This window comes from Cryptotermes secundus, unplaced genomic scaffold, assembly GCF_002891405.2.
Source record: "Cryptotermes secundus unplaced genomic scaffold, Csec_1.0 scaffold931, whole genome shotgun sequence".
In the NCBI taxonomy this organism is placed as follows: Eukaryota; Metazoa; Arthropoda; class Insecta; order Blattodea; family Kalotermitidae; genus Cryptotermes; species Cryptotermes secundus.
The window spans coordinates 483,850-504,236 of record NW_019732382.1 but is presented as its reverse complement, the minus strand read 5'-3'; the positions used below and the strand labels follow the sequence as shown (position 1 = coordinate 504,236).

The 20,387-nt window shown below is 38.6% G+C and overlaps 1 protein-coding gene across 2 annotated transcripts; it reads left to right on the top strand.

The window, feature by feature from the left end:
* Positions 1-13: 13 nt before the first annotated feature.
* Positions 14-20,230, top strand: LOC111867662 (guanine nucleotide-binding protein subunit beta-like protein). 2 transcript variants are annotated; one of them, XM_033752757.1, is made up of 7 exons: positions 14-257; positions 7,975-8,183; positions 8,471-8,581; positions 9,604-9,699; positions 17,649-17,759; positions 19,234-19,374; positions 19,921-20,230. In XM_033752757.1, exons 1-7 carry the CDS (start codon positions 149-151, stop codon positions 20,110-20,112), a joined length of 969 nt encoding a protein of 322 aa, XP_033608648.1. In that variant the 5' UTR covers positions 14-148; the 3' UTR covers positions 20,113-20,230. The 2 variants fall into 2 exon arrangements, with proteins under 2 accessions (XP_033608648.1, XP_023713464.1); XM_023857696.2 differs by having other exon boundaries at positions 17-257; positions 19,936-20,230.
* Positions 20,231-20,387: the final 157 nt, after the last annotated feature.

Genomic DNA, 20,387 nt, shown 5'->3' with positions numbered 1-20,387 from the left:
CTACGGAATGTGATGCCTACTGTCGACGCACGTATAGTATCGTCTCTTCCGGCTTGTGAGGTTTAGCCGTACGTAGGTGATGGTGGATGTGTAGTAGAACTTTTATCGACGTTCATCGTGTAAATCGTGATTTTAAAATAGAGGTATAATGTCAGAAACACTTCAGTTAAGAGGCACACTTCGTGGGCACAATGGTTGGGTTACCCAGATTGCTACAAATCCCAAATATCCTGATATGATTCTATCATGTTCCCGAGGTGAGTAGAAATGCCGCACGCGTGTGTTATATGTGTTGAAGATTAAAGACTGCGGGTATATTAGCGTGAGTTTGTTAATTGGTGGCCCATAGATTAAGTAAAAGATGTGTGGAAATGGTTCTTCTTGAGTATCTCTTGGAAAGTTTACAGTTTGCCCCGAGAGAAAAAATACAAGCATGGGCCATTTCGGGTTGATCAACATACGACGAGCCGTAGCGAACGAGGTAATCAAATTAGTATGGTCCACAGCCTGTGCTTTGAATAATCAGTACGGTTGAGGCGTTTGATTTTCTAATTTTCTCTTAGTAGCCCGTCAGATACAGAAACTGCTCGTTTTAATCATATTGAACAATTGACGCAGATTGTACACGTTGACCAATTCTGGATATGCAACATTGTAGATTGCCCACAAAAAAAAAGTGAACTAAGGGTGGAAAAAAAAACAGCGACATCGGTCGTACACGAAAAATGTTGTACAATTTTTTTGCCGTACTACCAGCTTTTCACATTAGAGCGACCAAATAGATTTCTATGCTCTCCGACTGTCGTACAGTAGATGTCTCATGTCGTTACGTATGAGATACAACATGTTGTACATTATATACTATATACTTCTGCTTATATCAGTAGCCAATATTCGAGAATTCATCGTTCAAATAGTCCACCATTGACTAATAGCACCTCTGAATAAGTAACTTCTTCAGTTCGCTTGTGAACTGATTTTTGTTTTCTATTTCTCTTATGTTCTTAGGCAGTTTGTTGTAAAAGATACAGACAGCTGCTTAAAGATTAGTGTTATAAAGTTCTAAGTTGTGCCCATACATATATGATAGTCTTTATTATTTCTTGTTATATGTATGTATTTGTTCATTCACTGTGCAGTTACACTTTTTTCTTTTTTACATATAGGATTGTTTCTTGTATATATAGCAAGTATACTGTTAGTATCTTTAGATTTCTAAAGCAATCCCTGCACAATTCCAGATGTTTTAGCCCTGCAATGTATCTTACTGCCCCTTTTTGGAGTACAAAAATTCTTCTTGTGAGGGTTTTAGCACTATGTCCCAATACTATTATTCCACAGGATAGATCAAACCATAATACAACATTCTTCTTTCATTTAAATTGAGTATTTTAGATAGCCTGTTAATTATGAACAAGTTACGGCTAATTCTACTGCAGGTTTTTTCAGTATGTAATTCCAAGCTCAAGGTACTATCTATTACTACCCCCAGGAAATTTGTGCTTTTTATATTTCCCTGTTCTTAGAATTTTTAGATTACTTTCCTTCCTGCCTTGTTTTGTCTGGGAGAGAATATAGTGAGTTTTAGATGGATTTATAAATAAATTATTTGTCTCAAAAGTATTGCTCTACCACTCCTATATTATATGAAGTCGTGTTTTGGAGCTTATTCATATCTTGTCCTACATTCAGTATTGATGTGTCATCAGCATACATTATTGATCTGCCTTGTGTTAGATGTGGGATATCGTTTATATACAAGACGAAGAGTAATGGGCCAGGGACCAATCCCTGGGGGACTCCGTATCTCACTGGGAGGCTACTTGACAAATATTCTTTCATACAGTTGCCTTCTGTGTGCGTTACTTTTACGCGTGGAGTTGTGTTTCTGAGATAGGATTTGAATAGCTTATGTGGTATACCACGGACTCCATATTTGTATAATTTATCCATGAGAATGTTATGTTGAATACAGTCAAAGGCTTTTGATAAGTCTAATAGTACACATTTGCATTTTATTTTATCATTCAAACTTTCTATTATGTTTTCAATAATTGTGGCAATTGCATCATTAGTAGGTTTATTTTTCCTAAATCCAAACTGAGATTTATTAAGTATATTGTGTTTTCCTAAAAATGCGATTAATTGGTTAGCTATTACTGTTTCCAGAACTTTTGAAAGGGCAGGTAGAAGAGTAATTGGAGGATAGGTATTTGCATCATCTTTTGTAGATAGGTTTGACTAATTTTTTTACTTTAGAAGCCTTCATTGATTGCTGCATTGACCAGTTCTAAGAGTGGCTTTATTATGTAAGGTGTACATTTTTTAGCAGATATGGCGAGATGTCATCAAGTCCTGCTTACTTTTTATTCTTCATGCCCTGAATTACTTTAATAAATTCAGTCTCTGTTATTTCTAATAGGACAAGTGAATCTTTATGCTTATATTGTTATTACTAGTTTGTGGATGTAATAAATTTTTGTCAAGTATAAGTTTACTTACAGTTTCTATGAAGGTTTTGTAAAATATGTTACATGTTCTGCTCAGACTTGAGACTATTTCATTTCCATCTTGTAAGTGTATATTACTAGTGAGCGTATTTTTTTGGTGAGCCTCTTTCTCTGTTAACAAATTCCCACAATATTTTTGGGGTGTTACTTGATCTGGTTATAATATTCTGAATGTAGTTTGCTTATGCGTTTTTTAATATTACATGATATTCCTTTTTATATGCTTTATAGATGTCTCTATGTTCCTGAATCTTACTTTGTATATAAAGGTTGTACAGATCCTTTAGTTTTGTTCTTGCTATTACAGCATCTTTTTTATCCAGGGGCGTTTTGAAGTTCTTATGGTATTTCTCCTCAGTTTGGGACAGGCTATATTAAAATAATAGTTAAAAATGCTATAAAAACAGTCGTTTTTTTTTCTACTTCATTTTCCCTAGACACTTCCAAGTTTCAGTTTGTATTGAAGAGCATAGACCTATTGTATTGGCTTCTGATATGTTCCTGACCTCTTTGTAACATCTTGTTTGTTGTGGTACAGACATATTAATAGTTATACATTGTACAAAGTGATCTGAAAGTCGGCTGTTTATTACTTCAGTATGATAGAATTTAGCCGGTATATTAGTTATGATTTGGTCTGTAGTTGTAGCCATACTTTCAGTTACTCGTGTAGGTGTATTTATTGTCACAGTCAGATTATAACCTTTTGTAACATCTAATAATTTTTTGTGACTACTTCCACCTTCTTGGATGTTTATGTTTAAGTCTCTGATATATTGGTCTTTCTGGATTAGTTTCTCCAGAATATCTATTAGATGGATAAAAAATTCGTTTATTCCACCACTTGGTGATCCATTATAATGCAATGAAGAAAGCACTCTTCTGGGATTTGGCACCGTGTATATGTGGTGTTACCGCCATGAAAGCCTCAAATCTTACATATATAATGCAATGATTGTTATTTTTTTCTTTTCACATGTTAGTTCTATACCAGTAACCTCAAAAGTTTTTTCTCTACTTTTTTCTGTAACCCATTTCAGAGGTTTATGTTGTTGTATGTTCCTAGAACTGTAAATAGCTATCTCACCCCCTTTTTGATCTTTTCTGCCGAAGTGTGAGGCTGCAGTATATCCTCCTAATATACATTGAGTAATTTCATCATGTTTAAAACCATGTTCAGAAATTGCCAGTATATCTGTGGTGGCACTTTGAAGGAATGCTGTGAATAGTTCAGTTTTATTACTGAGATATTGTCCATTGATGTATTATTTTGAGCTTTTGTCTCGAGTTGGTTTCTATACTTTTTAATGACTGGAGCCTTGTGGATCCACTCTCCTTTATTAGTTTACCTGGTTTGAGTCGCTTAAAGCTATTACATTTAAGTGATTTTTTTTTCTGTTTTGCCTATTTTACTTATTTCTTGAGATATGTGCTCTTTGCCTGTTTTGTTTAGGTGTTGTCCATGCCCCGTATGACAGGCTCTGCTTATGTTGCTTAGTACTCTTACATTTCTGAATCTTTTACATACCTTGTTTATGTCCATATTTGCTTTCCTTATTTACTATTGATTCTTTTATTAAATCATGCGTAGTTGGTATATTGAGAACCACAACATTTGTAGAGGTCAATGCAGAAAGTGTACTTTTTAAAGTTGTTATACAATTCTTTGTTTCATTCCTGAAAATGTCATTGGCACCCCGCATAATTACAAAATGGTCCTGAGGGCCTGATATTGCACATTCTTTTATACAGTTTTTCAGTACATCTTTCACCTTAGCACCAGGCCCAACTTCACCATACACTAAGATATCCACATTAGTTTTACTGAGTGACATACGTATATCTCGGCCATAACTATCGCTATAGAATATCAGTTTATTTTTCTTTTTTACGTTCACCTTTGGGCGATTTAATTCTTTCCTCTGTTCAGTCTCATCAGCAACTTCATTTAGTGTGTTAAATCTGTTACTCGTTGAAACTGGAGAATGCTGAGCCACTTTTTTTTACCTTTTCTTGATTTTCCTCTTGCTACTTGGCACCAGTTATCATCATCTTCATGGTGTACCGGGAGATGCATATGTTGAATTCTCTCACTCTGCAGGACGAATATAATTTCCCGCAAGGACCATATTTCTTCTATCAGCTTACGAAGGACTTCGCTGTTGTTGTACTCCCCAGTCTCTCATTTGTCAGGTCGTTCCACGTTGAACATGAAACACAGCGCCATTGGTATCGGGTATTTTGTCTTCACTCACAGTACTACATTTATTAAAATGATACCATTTATCGCAGTCATCATATAATATTCCATTTCTAACTACTTTATTACATTTACTGCAATTATTATCCACTAGAATGTTATTGCTCCATGCAACCTTGTTGAAGCTTCGTTTAATAAGTGCTCTCGCCACATTTGTCGTTGCAATAGTAGTGTGATGCTTTCATCCTGTATTAATTGCGTTTGTTTTGCCAGAACATTTGCAAGGCATGAAATTGTGATTCTTGATACTTGCTAGGTTTTGTTTAGAAGTGTGGTGATCTGTTGGTAGGTTATCTCATACAGTTGTCATTGCAGATCAGCAGCATTTCCAGTGATAATATTCGTCAAGCATTTGATGTTCAGTGTCGATCGTGTCACAGATCCAGCTTTCTCATATATGTGCACAGTGAAAACCTCCCTGGTTTGTAGTGTTATTCCAAGATACCATAGTTCTAAATTTTAATCTTTGCTGTTATAGTCAATTTTATCTCTGTGCTGTACTCCCTATCATTTTTGTCTTGAGAGTGTTTATTGTAAAGTTTTTAATGCACAGTATATTAGACTTTTGACTTCCACAGTTCTTGTATCACTGTAAGCCATTGCCATGTCATCTATATAAATGTATATGTGTGCTGGATTTGGTGTTCACACAGTGGTGACTGTGAAGAGTGCATCACTGGACTTCTAACAGACTGCACATTGTTACATTCAAGATGGGGTACTTGATATTTATTTGTTTCTGTCTAAACAGTGTTCACTTCAGCTGCAGTTGCTATATTGAATATTGTGGGGGTTTAGGGAGTCACCACCGCCTCTGTGGTCTAGTGGTCAGAGTTCCTGGCTACAGATCCAGAGGACCCAGGTTCGATTCTCGGAACTACTGGATTTTCTGAGTAGTAGTGGTTCTGGAATGGAATACACTCAGCCTCATGAGGATAATTGGGGAGCTGCTTGAATGGAAAAGTAGTGGCTCCGGTCTAGAAAACCGAAATTAATGGCTGTGGGGATTTGTTGCGCTAAACACGTGACACCCTCTATCCGCTAAAGTTGGGACTAACTTCGCCAACAAGTGCGGTCGCTCGGTTGGTATAATTCGCTTGCGGACTAAAGCCACGGAGTTTTGTTAATAATGCTATATTTTAGCGTCCTGTTGCACGGATTCACGTCCATAATGTGTATTTGTACCAACCGTCTTACAGCGCACGCGATTTCACCTTTCTCTTCACTACATGTTTTGGCACTAATGTGCCATCTTCAGGTGTGGTTTTATTTACGTCAAATCGTTGCACTGTATGCCATCTTGTCTCCTTTATAAAATGATTAAAATGTATATATGTCATGTATAATAATAAAGTTTGTATATTGAAACTTTTCAAGATTTATCATCTATACGTCACACTTAAAATTTCGCGAGTTACGTCAGTCCTCTCTTATGGGAGTGTTTTTCCTATATTCTTGTGTATATTGTATCCATCCTTTGTGACAGCCCCAGTTATCCATTGGATAGGAAGTTTTGGGGGTCCAGAGCAAGTTTTGATGACATGAAGAGGAGAAAAGTCTTTTCCCCTCCCTTGGCCAACCAGCCTGTAGCTAGTCACTGTACCAACTGCACTATTCTGGCCCCCGTTTTTTGAGTGTAGTACTATATATATAAAAAAACTCAGTTGTGAAACTATAAGTTTGACTTTTTTGAAATGCTGTAGATCTTTCCTGTGAGTAAAAATGTTTGAAGTCTGTAATATGAAACCATTATGCTAGGAACCTAAGTGTCTGTTTGTTTAACCTTTAAGAGCTGAGCGACGCCATATGGCATCATTAAAATAAAGTCAAGGGGACGAATGACGCCATATGTCGTCGCGCAGTCCACGCATGAGGCCGGCTTTTTAAAATCTAATTTTAAGTTATAAATTCTTTTTCTACTTACATGATTTTTGGTCACCAGCTTTATAAGTTTTCTCTCTTCCCACCTGCATCGTCTAACGGAATGTTGGCTTCGTGTGGAAATCTTGGAAACATCCGGAAATGCAGAGTCCCACATCACACTTCACGCACTTTATCCGGACGGTTCTTTGTTTCCCACACGAAGAGCACACTCGATACCTCAATTTCGAAGTAGAGGAAGTCGGCCAGTGCTGTTGTTTGGCCTCCTCTATTCGAAATGACCCCGATGAAACGGCAGGGGTTCGACCCCTGGGCTGTTGAGGGCGAAGTGGACCCCTTCCAGCATGTTCCGCACAAGAGCGAGACGAAATTCTCTGTGTGACAACAGGATGTAACTGTTCAGATCCAGGAGATGGAAAAATAGTTTATTTGTCCATTTCCAGGTTCGACGACAGATGCTATAACTGTTTGCCACAGTTTGCCCACAGCTCCACCTGAATAATTATTCACACTCCTCTTGCCACGTTGGTGTGGTGGTCCCCAGGTTGCCAACGAAGATGATGGTTCTTCATCGACTTCAATTTCTGATTCACTTGCTTCCTCGCAACTCTCAGAGTCATCGGTACAACAGTCTGAATCGGTGTCATTTATAAGCTGATTCTCAATTTCAGCGTCTTCCAAATACGAGGCCATGGTGGACAGCGAAACACAACGCTAGCCTTGAACGTTCTGACACTGCTCGGCTATATTTCAAAACAGACTACTTCTTGTTTGGCTACGAGATAATACACAGTCAGTGTTTCTGCGAACGATTAGACATTGCCCACACCCGTGCATACCGAAAGGAACCTACGAACTGGAGAATGATGAACGAAGCGTAAACATCCGACCCTGTAGCCACACAAGCCATAATTAGAGCATGATGTCCCCAGCAGACATTCAGACTGCAGAAATGTTTTGTGCAGGAACTGTATGCATTTTTGTGCACAGACGTTTGAAATTGAGGGAAAAAATTTTTTGGCATCAGTGTAAAATTTTTTAGAGATTTTAAAATCGGTAAATTACAATAACTGATTCTATATTCTTTCTAGATAAAAGCAGCGTTTATTTCGTTCGTTTATCACAAAAATTGTAGAAATCACAGCATTTTGAGTAACATGATTACAATTTTTATTACTCTACAATGACAGGCATTTAAATTAAATCCGTCCCTGCTGCCACTACCGGAATTTAAATGGCCATCTCTTAAAGGTTAATACATTCCACTAATAGCAGGTAAATAGGTTGGTTATAAAACCTGTTGGTAATTATTACTTGTTTCAGATAAAACCTTGATTGTGTGGAAACTGACAAGAGATGAAACCAATTATGGTGTCCCACAAAAGCGTCTTTATGGACACTCCCATTTTGTCAGTGATGTTGTTCTTTCTTCTGATGGCAATTATGCTCTTTCGGGTTCTTGGGACAAAACACTGAGACTATGGGACTTAGCTGCTGGTCGAACCACAAGGAGGTTTGAAGATCATACCAAGGTGTGATGATGTTCTCCATATCTCCCTTCAGAGCCTGATTGTAACTTGTGGAAGCTTTTTTGTATAATTTTTTTATTCACTGCTGAGGCAGAAGAATATTTTTTTTTGGCTGAAGATTTGGAAGGAAGCTTTTTTGTATACATTTTTTTTTTAAGTAGAATTTAGAAGAGGTGGATTAGAATACATCAGTTGTAAGTATGAACATTCTCAGCAGTTGATATACTGACACTTTGGTGTAGCATGATCATTCAAATTCATTTTGGTACAGTGGTATTTTAATTGTCCAGGATGTGCTTAGTGTTGCCTTCTCTGTGGATAATCGCCAGATTGTGTCAGGCAGTCGTGACAAGACTATCAAACTGTGGAATACATTGGCAGAATGCAAGTACACCATTCAAGTAAGTGTATAATTCTTTGTTCCGCCCATATTATCTCATGATGAGATGGCCACCAAGTATCAGATGATATGACATTTTTTATTCAAATATAGTTTTCCATAAATTTGGTTTGTACCTCTTGAGTAATATCTGTTGAAACTATATGTTGTATAAGGCGTGCAAGGTTGCAATGTAATTGAATACATGTAAAGATTAAAAGCATGAAATTACAAGAAGTATTGATTGAATGTGAGAGAGTGTTGCGAAGTAGTTGTATAGTGACAGAGTCTAAAATTGATCTAATCAGGCTTGGTATAGACTGCACTTTAAGTGCCTCAACATTTGTTGATTTTTTGTTTTGCATAGATTTGTATTATGCATGGTCTGTAATTTATACAATTGCAGTGAAGTTCATTACATTGAGGAAACAGCTATAGAAGATGCATAAGTTTAAAGGATTATATCAGATAATAATTAAATGATTTTCAGGTTTGAGTACAGCCTGGAAATTGGGTATTTCTAGATCCCTAGATGATCTGTGCTTAATTATCCATGCTTCTTCTACCCTCTATTGCCATTAAGAAAAGTTCTCTGTACTTCATTAACAGTTGTATTCACATTTAATTTTGGTATTTTTTAAATTTGTTTCATTGTAGCTCAAGAACTTCACCGTTTTGCATTGTATATGATGTAGTGTAATGTGAAAATTGACTGGATCCTCGAGATTTTTATTTCATTGAGCATATTAAGACTTCACTTTTAATATGTCATTTGCACTTCATATGTAATAAATAAGGGAACTCATTTTCTGTTTCAAGTTGGGATTTTCATTAAAATGAATATTTTAGTAAATGTATATACTAGTTGAACTGTGTTGCTGGGAGGAGGGGAATGAATAAAATATATATTTGTTTTCATTGGCTCTTTCTCAATAATGTTCAAGAGTCATCAGTTTCTCTTATTATGATGTGAGGGTGTGGATTGGATTCATCTAACCCATTACAGTCTAGAGGCAGGTCTTGTGATATAGTTTTTTATTTCAGGATGATGGCCATGGAGACTGGGTGTCTTGTGTTCGTTTTTCTCCAAACCACTCAAATCCAATTATAGTATCTGCTGGATGGGACAGAGTTGTGAAGGTGATAATTGCTTTTTATAGTCTGGCCGAATTTGGCCATGATTTTTTTGTGTGTCCATGATATTACTTATGTTTGCATAATGGTATGTACTTTTATTTTAATTCAAAATGGTCATCTGCCACTTACCCTTTTGTTCTTCGGAATTTCTCTTCTGGTTTTGGTAAAAGTGTGCACTCTGAACCAGTGAGTGCTGCTTCAATGTTATACGAAAATGTAAGGTCTGTAAAAATACACATTCTGACTGATAATTCTGATATAGAAATTAGATAAAATACATAACTGCTAGTCCATCCCGAACTTCCAGTTAGGTTTAATTACTGACATAATTTTGGGGTGACTGTACACAGGGTTTGGATTGGCAAATGGATTTATTGACGATTTGTACACGCCATTCAAAACTACAAGTAACTACAGTGGTATCACTGATTTCCATGGGTAACAAATCACTAGGACATGCAAAATCTTCTCTGTCTTCACTTGTTGTATCCTAGCAACAGTTAATAACACAGTAATCATACCAGTCTGGCTGTAACCACAGCACACACAAGTCTTCTTTTCGCATGCACACTCTTTTCTTCACAGCCTGACTTTCAACTCTCAACTGCACTGGTTTCCCCAGTTCTCTTTATAACCACATCGCATGGACCGAATAGAAAACACTGTTTCCATCAGTAACTATTGATGTAGATGTGTGTTTACAGATGCATTGCTTAGAACAGGTTGCATAACACCATTGTTCTATTGCACATGTGTATGTTGTGGGCATTACTTAGCAACAGCTGCTGTCTGCAGTCACACCTAGCAAAGGGCCTGTATGCCACAGTAGAGCAGAGCACTAAAGTTTAAATGATAATTCAACATTCTCATCGTTTCAATATCAGAACAGGCTTAATTAGAGATTTTCATAAACTTGCATACGAGTACCATATTCTCCTTGCAAGAGACATCTAATTAGGGGACATCCTTTGCAAGTCCCAACTGTCATTCACTGCATGTGCATACACAAGAGTAAATGCATCAACTTTTATCAGATCTTGGTAATAGACATCACACATCAAGTGATTTAAATCACAGCAGTACTGTGCTTGCTTATATGGACTATGTTAGAAGTCCTTGTTTTTTTGTAGTGGTTTTCCATGTATATAATAGGAAACTGACATTCCAGTAGTTTTTGTCAGTATAATGAAGTTCTCATTATGAGCCATACTAATGGTGTTTCACTTCAGTTGATGTTTTTGCTATCCCCCCCCCCAATATGACTGAACTACATGTCTAACAAACACTATGATATCACAATCCAGAAGGTCATAATCTTCATATTTGCCACTATGAGTACCTCTAATTTTACAACAATGGTCTTTCAGTTAAGGTGCATGTTTTGAAATCTGATAACCTCCAAAACTTTATGTTTATGCAAAGAAGTTATGTTTCTACATGATCAGGTAGAAAATATTGACACAAATAGTGCACTATGTCAGAGTATGCCTCGAACATGAAAGGTACTTTTGCTTCCAAACAAATTTTAGGATATAAAATGTAGATTAGACCTTGGCATGTGAAAAATGTTTGTATTGTATCCATTATATATGCCTATTCAAAATTCCAGTTTCAAGGTTGTTGTAAGTGTGGGTGGAACTAGAGGTGAAGAAAGCAGTCTTCTAGGATGTGGCACCGTGTAACTGTGGTGTTAACCGACGTTTCGAAGGAATGTATCGCCTCCATCTTCAGGGTAGAAGGGAAAAAATAAAATCCGTAAATCCTACCCTGAATATGTAGGCGGTATGTTACTCCAAAATGTCGGTTAACCCCACATCTACATGGCGCCACATCCCAGAAGACTGCTTTCTTCATAGTCACCACCATGAAAACCTCAAATCTTACGGAACTAGAGGTGTTTGCATAATTCAGTAACACTTTTTATCCCAGTTTTTTCTTTCCTTTATTGCTGCATTCAGTTTGGTTCTGACAGTTTGAAGCACTTACATATTTACCTTGAAATCCTATCCTCTTTGAGATGGAGTTTCTTCTCTTCCTCCCTCTGGGACAAAATTGATGAGCTTGCAATGAACAATACGAACAAGAACATTAGAGACCTGTGTAAAGGAATAAATGACTTTAAGAGTGGTCACCACCCAAGAAGTAACTGAGTGGATGGTAAGATTGGTGATCTGCTTTCAGATTTCCACAATATTTTGAATAGGTGGAAGAAATACTTCTCTCAGATATCGAATGTACATAGGATCAGTGATGTTGGGCAGATAGAAGTGCATACAGCGGAGCCATTAGTATCAGATCCTAGTCCTTCTGAGGTTGAAATTGCAATCACAGAGCTGAAAAGTATAAATCGCCAGGTAGTGATGAAATTCTGGCAGAACTTATTCAAGCAGGAGGTGAAATGCCACATTTTGAGATCCATAAGCTGATTAATTCTATTTGGAATAAAGAAAAATTGCCTGATCAGTGGAATGAGTCTGTTATTGTACCAGTTCACAAGAAGGGTGATAAAAAAACTTCACTGTAATAATTATCATGGGATATCACTGCTATCAACTTCATACAACATTTTATCCAACATTCTTTTCTCAAAGTTAAGTCTGTACAGGGTGTTTCACGACTTCAGGGCATAACTGCAGGAGGTGATTTCGTAGGTCTTTGTGATCAAAAAAGTTCACATAAACATGTGTCCAATTTTGGACGGTTACGGAGTTATGACCGTTTTTTCATTCCCGTACATCCCCTCGTGTGAACTGTGTCTGTCATCTGGCAGATCGCTATTTTTAGCCAGCTACAGACAGCGTTTTCGTTAGTTCAGAACTTGAGAGATACCTAAGGCGTAGTGGGTTGGTATGTCCGGCCATAACTAATGTGGCGGCTACTGGTGTTCAGAACAGTTCTCATCTCGGTGCATCTGTTACATTCACGATGCCATTTACATTTTCATTTGAGGAGTATGCAGATATGATTTATGTGTACGGGTTTTGTGACAGTCACTCAGTTCTTGCCGTAGCTAAATATCAGCAATGGTTTCCGAATCATAGAATACCGAACCGGAGAGTGTTTACTGGAGTTTACCAGGCATTGTGAGATACCAGTAGACTTCCTGGCGTTCGTATTGCAGCCGAATGTGGTGTTAATGAAGGTGTCAATGAAGAAGGCATTGTTTGTATGGCACACCGCAGTCCACGTACGAGTATGTGAAGAATTGCCAGCCAGGTCTCCACACTTAAGCCCACTGAATTATTGTGTGTGGGGATGGATGAAAGAACTGGTTTACAATGTGAAGGTGACAATGCGAGATGTTTTACTCAATTGCATTCTGGACGCTGCTGACCACATAAGAAACATCCAGCTGAAACTGCTACGTGCTACCTGCGCGGTTCACAACCAAGTGGCAGCCTGTGTTGCAGCCGGCGGTGGCATTTTCGAAAATCAGCTTTAAGCACCAATCAGTTCAAATTAAGGGTAATTTCACGAAGTTAACTTTACATTCATACTTTAAATGTATCACGTATTATGTTGGTTTATTATTTTGTTCCGTTTATTGTCAGTAATCATTACCTTCTATTCTGAGTTTAAAACGGTCATAACTCTGTAACCCTCCAAAATCGGACACATGTTTATATGAACTTTTTTGATCATAAAGACCTAGGCAGTCACCTCCTGCAGTTATGCCCTAAAGTCGTAAAACACCCTGTATATACGTAGCACGTCCACAAAGTAAGTTTCCCACTTGTCCCACAGCTAGCAAACATTATATTGCACGAAGTGACGGCGTGTACGTGATAGAGCAATGACGTAGCATGGCGCATGCACTAACGGAATTGCCCGCGTTCTCACAGTAGCATCATTGCAGCTGTTGAAGATGGAGGCTCTTATTCCAGCTCCCGCCGACTGTGAAGTGCAGTCAGTGATAAAGTTCTTGAATGCACAGAGCATATCGCCGATTGAAATTCATCATCAGCTGTGCCGGGTCTATGGGCCTAACGTCATGAGCAAGCAGATGGTGCGTCGCTGGTGCAGACAATTTTCAGCAGTCGACAAAGTGTGCATGATGAGAAATGCAGTGGGCGGCCATCCATCATTACAGACGACCTGGTGGAGCTTGTGGAGAATCGTCGCGTCACAATTACGGAACTCAGCAGTCATGTCCCGCAGATTTCTCGCTCTTGTTGCACAAAATTGTCACGGAGCACCTGTTGTTCAGGAAATTGTGCACCAGGTGGGTGCCAAAGCAACTGACACCAGAACACAAAACAAAGCCCATGGAGTCAGCATTGACATTTCTGCAGCGGTACCATGATGACGGCAACGAGTTTCTGGACCGGATCATCACAAGTGATGAAACGTGGATTGCACACATCACCCCCAGAAACGAAGCAGCTGTCAATGCATTGGCGTCACAGTGGATCTCCCTGTAAGATGAAATTCAAGCAGTCTGGGCGGAAAGTGGTGTGCACGGTATTCTGGGACAGACGGGATGTTCTCCACATCGACTTCCTGACCAGAGGTGAGACGGTGAATGCTGAGCGTTACTGTGAAACACTGCAGAAATTGCGGCAGACCATTCAGAACAAGTGGCACAGGATGCTTAGTGCCGGTGTTGTCTTCCTGCACAATAATGCTAGGCCGCGCACGGCTCGACGGACAGCAAGTCTCCTGCAGGAGTTCAGCTGGGAGGTGTTTAATCATCCACCCCACAGCCCAGACCTCGCTCCCAGTGATTTCCATCTTTTCTTACACCTCAAGATATTCTTGTCCGGTGAGCGTCAGCGTTTTGAGAATGACAGAGAAGGCGGAGATGGTTGTCACAGTGGTTCGAATCCCAGGCGGCAGACTTCTACGACACAGGTATTCAAAAGTTGGTTCCACGGTATGACAAATGTCAATTCCAGTGGCGATTATGTTAAAAAATATCTGAACACTTGCTGTATCTGTTGCAATAGATATTTCCATTAAATTGTGTTTTGTTTCTGTAAACGCGCACCCAGGGAAACTTACTTTGTGGACAAGCTTCGTAGATGAAATTATTGAATCATCAGTGTGGGTTTTGATGTTAACAGATCAATTACTGATGAAATCTTTTGCAGTCATCAGATACTGGAGAAAAAAATGGAAGTACAATGAGAGAGTACATCAGCTGTTCGTAGTCTTCAGTGATTCAGTTAGGAAGTGTTGTACAGTATTCTTATAGAGTTTGGGGTACCCATGAAACTAGTTAGGCTGATTAAACAAAACGTATAGTGAAGTCCATATAGGTATACATTGTCAAATAAATTTACTATCCAGAGTGGTCTAAAACAAAGAGTTGCTTTATTGCCACTTATTTTAAACTTTGCTATAGAATATGTCATTAGGATGGTCCAGGAAAACCAGTGAGGACTGAAATTAAACGGGACACATTAGCTGTTGGTCTGTGAAGATGTGAATCTGCTGGGTGGTAATATAAATACCTTAAAGAAAAACACGCAAACTTTTAATTGACTCAAGTAAGGAGTTTGGTCTAGAAGTAAACACAAAGAAAACCAAGTATATGTTGCTGTCTTGTCATCCGAATCCAGGGCAAAATCATGACATGGATAGCTAACAGATGTGTTGGAAATGTGGCACAGTTCAGACATTTGGAAATGGGAGTAACACATCAAAACTTGTTTCAGGAGGAAATTAAGAGGAGATTGAATTTGGGTAATGTTTACTACCATTCAGTCCAAAACCTTTTGTCTTATCTGCTGTCTATAAACATAAACATTAGAGTAATCAAAATTATAATTTTGTGTGTGATTCTGTATGGATGTGAAACTTGGTCTCTGACATTAAGGGAGAACATATACTGAGGATGCTGAGAATATTTGGACTGAAGAAGAATGAAATGATGGGAGATTAGAGAAAACTGCATAACGAGGAGCTTCATAACTTGTACTCTTTGCCAAGTATAATTACAGTGGTCAAGTCAAGGAAGATGAGATGGGCATGGCCTGTAGCACGAAATGGGGGAAGAGGAATGCAAGTAGGATATTGGTGGGAAAGCCAGAAGGAAAGAGACCACTAGGAAGACCAAACTGTAGGTGGATGGATAATACTCTGCCACATGGCCAAAAAGCTGAATTATTGGAGTCTGAGCCAGACCTTCATTGCCAGCCAACAGCTGGGTGAATGTATTCCCAAGAATATGTGCCCATTGATACACAACAGTTCTAGTACTGTGGTTCACTGTTTCGCTATTGAAAGCCGATAACCACAGCAGTGAATTGTAGGCTGCACAATAACAACTTCCGCAACAGACTGTTACCATGGATATGAAAATAAGGAGGTGATTCCTATCCCAGTTGCTTAGCAGGGATAAAAGTAGGCCAGCTGCAGAAGTAGAACCAGAATATGAGAAAACACAGGAAGTGTGTGAACTGTTAAAACTGAGTGTGATTGTAATACTGATATCAAATAAACCTGATTATCAAATTTAGAATCCACATTTATTAGTCACGCATACCCTCCTACATGTGACAATATTAAATTGGATCTTAGAGAGAGATGATGGGGTGGTATGGTCTGGATCAATCTGGCTGAGGATAGGGAGTAGTGGAGGGCTCTTGTGAACACAGTAATGAACCTTTGGATTTCAGAATATGTAGGGAAGTTATTGAGTAGCTGCACAACTGGCTGCTTTTCAAGAAGGGCTCAGCTCCGTGAAGTTAGTTTCTACTCTTTGCCTCTGTAACTCAACTTTGTTATCACTCTTGATCATGTTAATGGTTAGATGTTCATACTTTGTGCATCTGGTTTTTGGCTTGCCTTCATTTAATTTAAAAATTCACATAAGCCTGCCCACCCACCTCATTTGCAGAACTTATTGGTTTGATTTTTGTGTTCAAGTTTTGTCCCTTGTGCATACTGATTTGCAGGCAGAAAAAATATAATTTTTTGAACATGTGTAATTTTAACGTGGTAGCATAGTTGGTTGAAGGGCCATGCTACAAGCTGGAAGGTCACGGGTTCAAATCCTGATGTCATTGGATTTTTTTCAGTTTACCTAATCCTTCCAGCTGCGCTATGGCCCTGGGTTTTACTCAGCCTCTAACAAAAATGAGTACTAGGAATTAACTAAATAATTTTCCTGGGGAGTAAAGTGCGGCCAGTGTGTAAGGCTGACAACCTTACCGCCATCTTTGAGCAGACTGTCTACATAATGTGGGACCCTCAACGTCTCACAACCCTATGGGCCTTCACAGCCTGGATCAGGGATAGCTTTACTTTTATTATTATTATTACTTTATGTGTAATTTTAAAGCTTGTGTTGCTTCCTGTATATCGACAACTTCCGCTTGTCGGCGAAGTTAGTGCCAACTTTAGCATATAGAGGGTGTCATGTAGTTAGCACAGTGAATCCCCATGGCCGTTAATTTCGGTTTTCTAGACTGGAGCCACTTGTCCTTGGAATGGTGCCTCAGTTATCCTCACGAGGCTGAGTGGACCCCATTCCAGACCCACTACTACTAAGAAAATCTGGTAGTTCCAGGAATCGAACTCAAACCTCTTGATCTGTAGTCAGGAACTCTTGACCACTAGACCACAGAGGCAGTATAGTTCACTTGCGGACTAAAATCACAGAGTTTGTTTTTGTTTGTTCTTCCTATTTGTCTGTCGTGTTTCAGATGAGGTATATTATTTGAAGCCATTTGCCATAAAATGTATGTTTGCTGCAAGTATAAAAATGGTAGTGGACAAATATTTGACCTTTGCAAGTAGATAAAAAGTTCTGCTGCTGACTTCAGAATTCATATTTTGAAAATACTTGTTCTCTTTTACTCCCTTGTTAAGTTGAACATGGGGGGGAGGGTATGTTGCAAAAATGGACATGAAAATTGCATCAGATAGTATTTGCTAATTCACACAACATTCCAGTATGCTTATGAAAATCTCTGCGTCTTGGTTGATTGCATTTGTTTGCTTTTCAGGTGTGGAATCTGACAAACTGTAGGTTGAAGATCAACCACAATGGACACACTGGCTATTTGAACACTGTTACTGTCTCACCAGATGGCTCTTTGTGTGCATCTGGTGGCAAGGTAAAACCTCATTTTCTAATGAAATAATTTGTATTGAAATAGTTTTGTGCCAAACTACTGACAAGGAATCCCTTTCATTCTGAATATTCCATGGGCCTTTTTCGTTAGAAGAATTGAGAATTGGGCTGATGTCACAAAATAAAATATTCAACTATGGACAGTATATTTACACACGCTTTGCTCAGAGCTCACTGATGAATATTGTATTGATCTCCATTGATTCCAGTGGTCTGATTTATTTTTAGCTCCAGTGGAATTTCATGTGTTTCTTAATGACTTTTTGCAGAAAGAATTATGTGGTATTAAATATGCATCTCATTAATATGTACGTTGTTTACTTGAAACATTTTCAAAATAACTTACCATGAAATCCAGTAGAAAGTAAGTTACACTGTTTTGTTTATTAGCTTTAAAGAAGTAGGTTTGTGTCTGCAGTAAATGAGTGTCAGGGTCATAGAGGTATACTGAAAACAAAGAATGGTGCAATTGCACATGTATATTGGATCCCTGCTGTGCATGCACACAACATTGAAGTTCATAGTTATGATCCATTTTCAGTAATACTCTACAGGCAGCCCATGCTCTTATAACAATTGCATTCCCAGACAAAGTTAAAGAGTTCATAAACCAGATTTCTGTTTCTCATAATTGAGAAGTACATTCCAAAATTACTGAAAAAGAAATCACCAATTTCATTACCTTGCAACAAAATATATAACATGAGAAACATGCTGGGTTAAGCTGTAGCCATTAAATAACCAGCATGCTGTGAAGGCATATGGGGAAGTGGGGATATTTGACTTCACTAGATGGAGGCGAGTGGTCAGCTTCATGCCCTGTTACCCATTGTGTAAGCTGCCTCCGTAGTCTAGGGGTAACATTCCCATCTCATGATTCAAGATACACGGGTTCAAACCCGGCGGAGGTCGTAGAATTTTTAAGAGCGGAAANCAGGGAACTAGTCCTCCGGGAGGGACTTTAAGCCGTGGGTCCCGTGTCGTAGATTTACGGCACGTAAAAGATCCTCATGTCTCTAGGAGACCTCTGAGCAATAAATTAGGCAACAAGTCTCCTGCCCAAGTAGTTTCCAATGCCTCTGGTAGATGGGGGGAAATATCAGGTACCGAGGGCCAACCTCGTTGGCTGAACGGGGCTGATAGCACACACCAGTACCGGTAGGGTATGGCGACAGTAGAAATTAAAGGGGGATGCACCAATGGACCAATAACAGGTCTAAGTGCATGGGGAAACCCACCCCCTCTAATAATAATAATAAAAAAAAAATACCCATTGTACAAGAGGCTGGGTGGATCTCAGAACCGGTATGGACTATGGAAGGTAGAATGGTAAGATCTTCACAGAGTGCATCCTGTTGCCTGTCCCAAACTTATATAGTTAGGTTGTGGCAATGGCGAACCTAACTATATAAGAATGGTAAAAAGTTTGATTTTAATTGCTCTGGTTTGTACTACAGGATTGCAAGGCCATGCTGTGGGACCTGAATGATGGTAAACATCTGCACACTTTGGACCACAATGATATCATCACTGCGCTGTGTTTCTCTCCAAACAGATATTGGCTGTGTGCAGCATTTGGACCCTCAATCAAAATTTGGGTACTCTCTCTCTCTCTGTTATGTATTGTGAACATAGCTACTTTTTGTACATTTGTTAAAATCTGTATGTATGTGAATGTGTTAATTTATTGTCCCTTTTGTAGTAGATTTGTTGGCAAATCCAGCATATTTGGATGTGATGAAGTTGTAAACTTATTCATGAGAATCATGAGTGTATTGCGGATATGGGACTGACTCCACCTGCTGGAATACTTCTCGTCTATCTTAAATAATAACCAGTATCACTCTTGGTTGAATTTGTGGAGCTTGGATCAAAATAAAATGAATATTAGCCTAATAAGAACAGGAATTTCCATGTCTGATTGTCTAAAATTAGTTCTGTTCATAAGACCTGTTGAAGGATGCTGGCATGATCTTAATCTTAAGAAATTATCTTTTTCTCAAAAAAAGTGCTGTCCTTAGTGATACTGCAACAGTTTATAGCTGGAAAATACCCACCTTGCCAAAATTACTGTGGAAAGAAAATTTTTATCTAAGAAATATGCAAGTAGTGGTAATATTAGAATAGACTAATACATTTCACAGTTATATTGTTTTCAGGATCTGGAGAGCAAGGATATGGTTGAGGAGTTGCGTCCTGAAGTCGTATCCCAGACAGCAAAAGCTGAGCCACCCCAGTGTTTGTCTCTGGCATGGTCTACTGATGGTCAGACATTATTCGCTGGTTATTCTGACAACACCATCAGGGTCTGGCAGGTGTCTGTTTCTGCACGTTAACCTTTACGTGACATGCAAATGTGGAATAACGGAAGAGGCATAGGCATTTTATTGGGTTTAAGAATTTTTACAGCCTCTTTTTAAAAATTGTCAAATAAATTGCCTCTTTACCAGAAATGTGTCTTTATTTCCAATATATCATACTGAACATAGAACATATTTATATTATTGTGCATTGTAAAACTTTGCATGATAAATATAATGAACTGTGTAACCTAAGGATAATACCATCTACTTCACCCACATAGTGAACTTCTTTGCCCTCATATTCTGAA

Coding starts and splice junctions, on each gene's coding strand:
- LOC111867662 (XM_033752757.1), top strand. CDS start 149: ATGTCAGAAACACTTCAGTTAAGAGGCACACTTCGTGGGCACAATGGT. Junction 258..7,974: donor GATTCTATCATGTTCCCGAG/GTGAGTAGAAAT, acceptor TACTTGTTTCAG/ATAAAACCTTGATTGTGTGG. Junction 8,184..8,470: donor GGTTTGAAGATCATACCAAG/GTGTGATGATGT, acceptor TTAATTGTCCAG/GATGTGCTTAGTGTTGCCTT.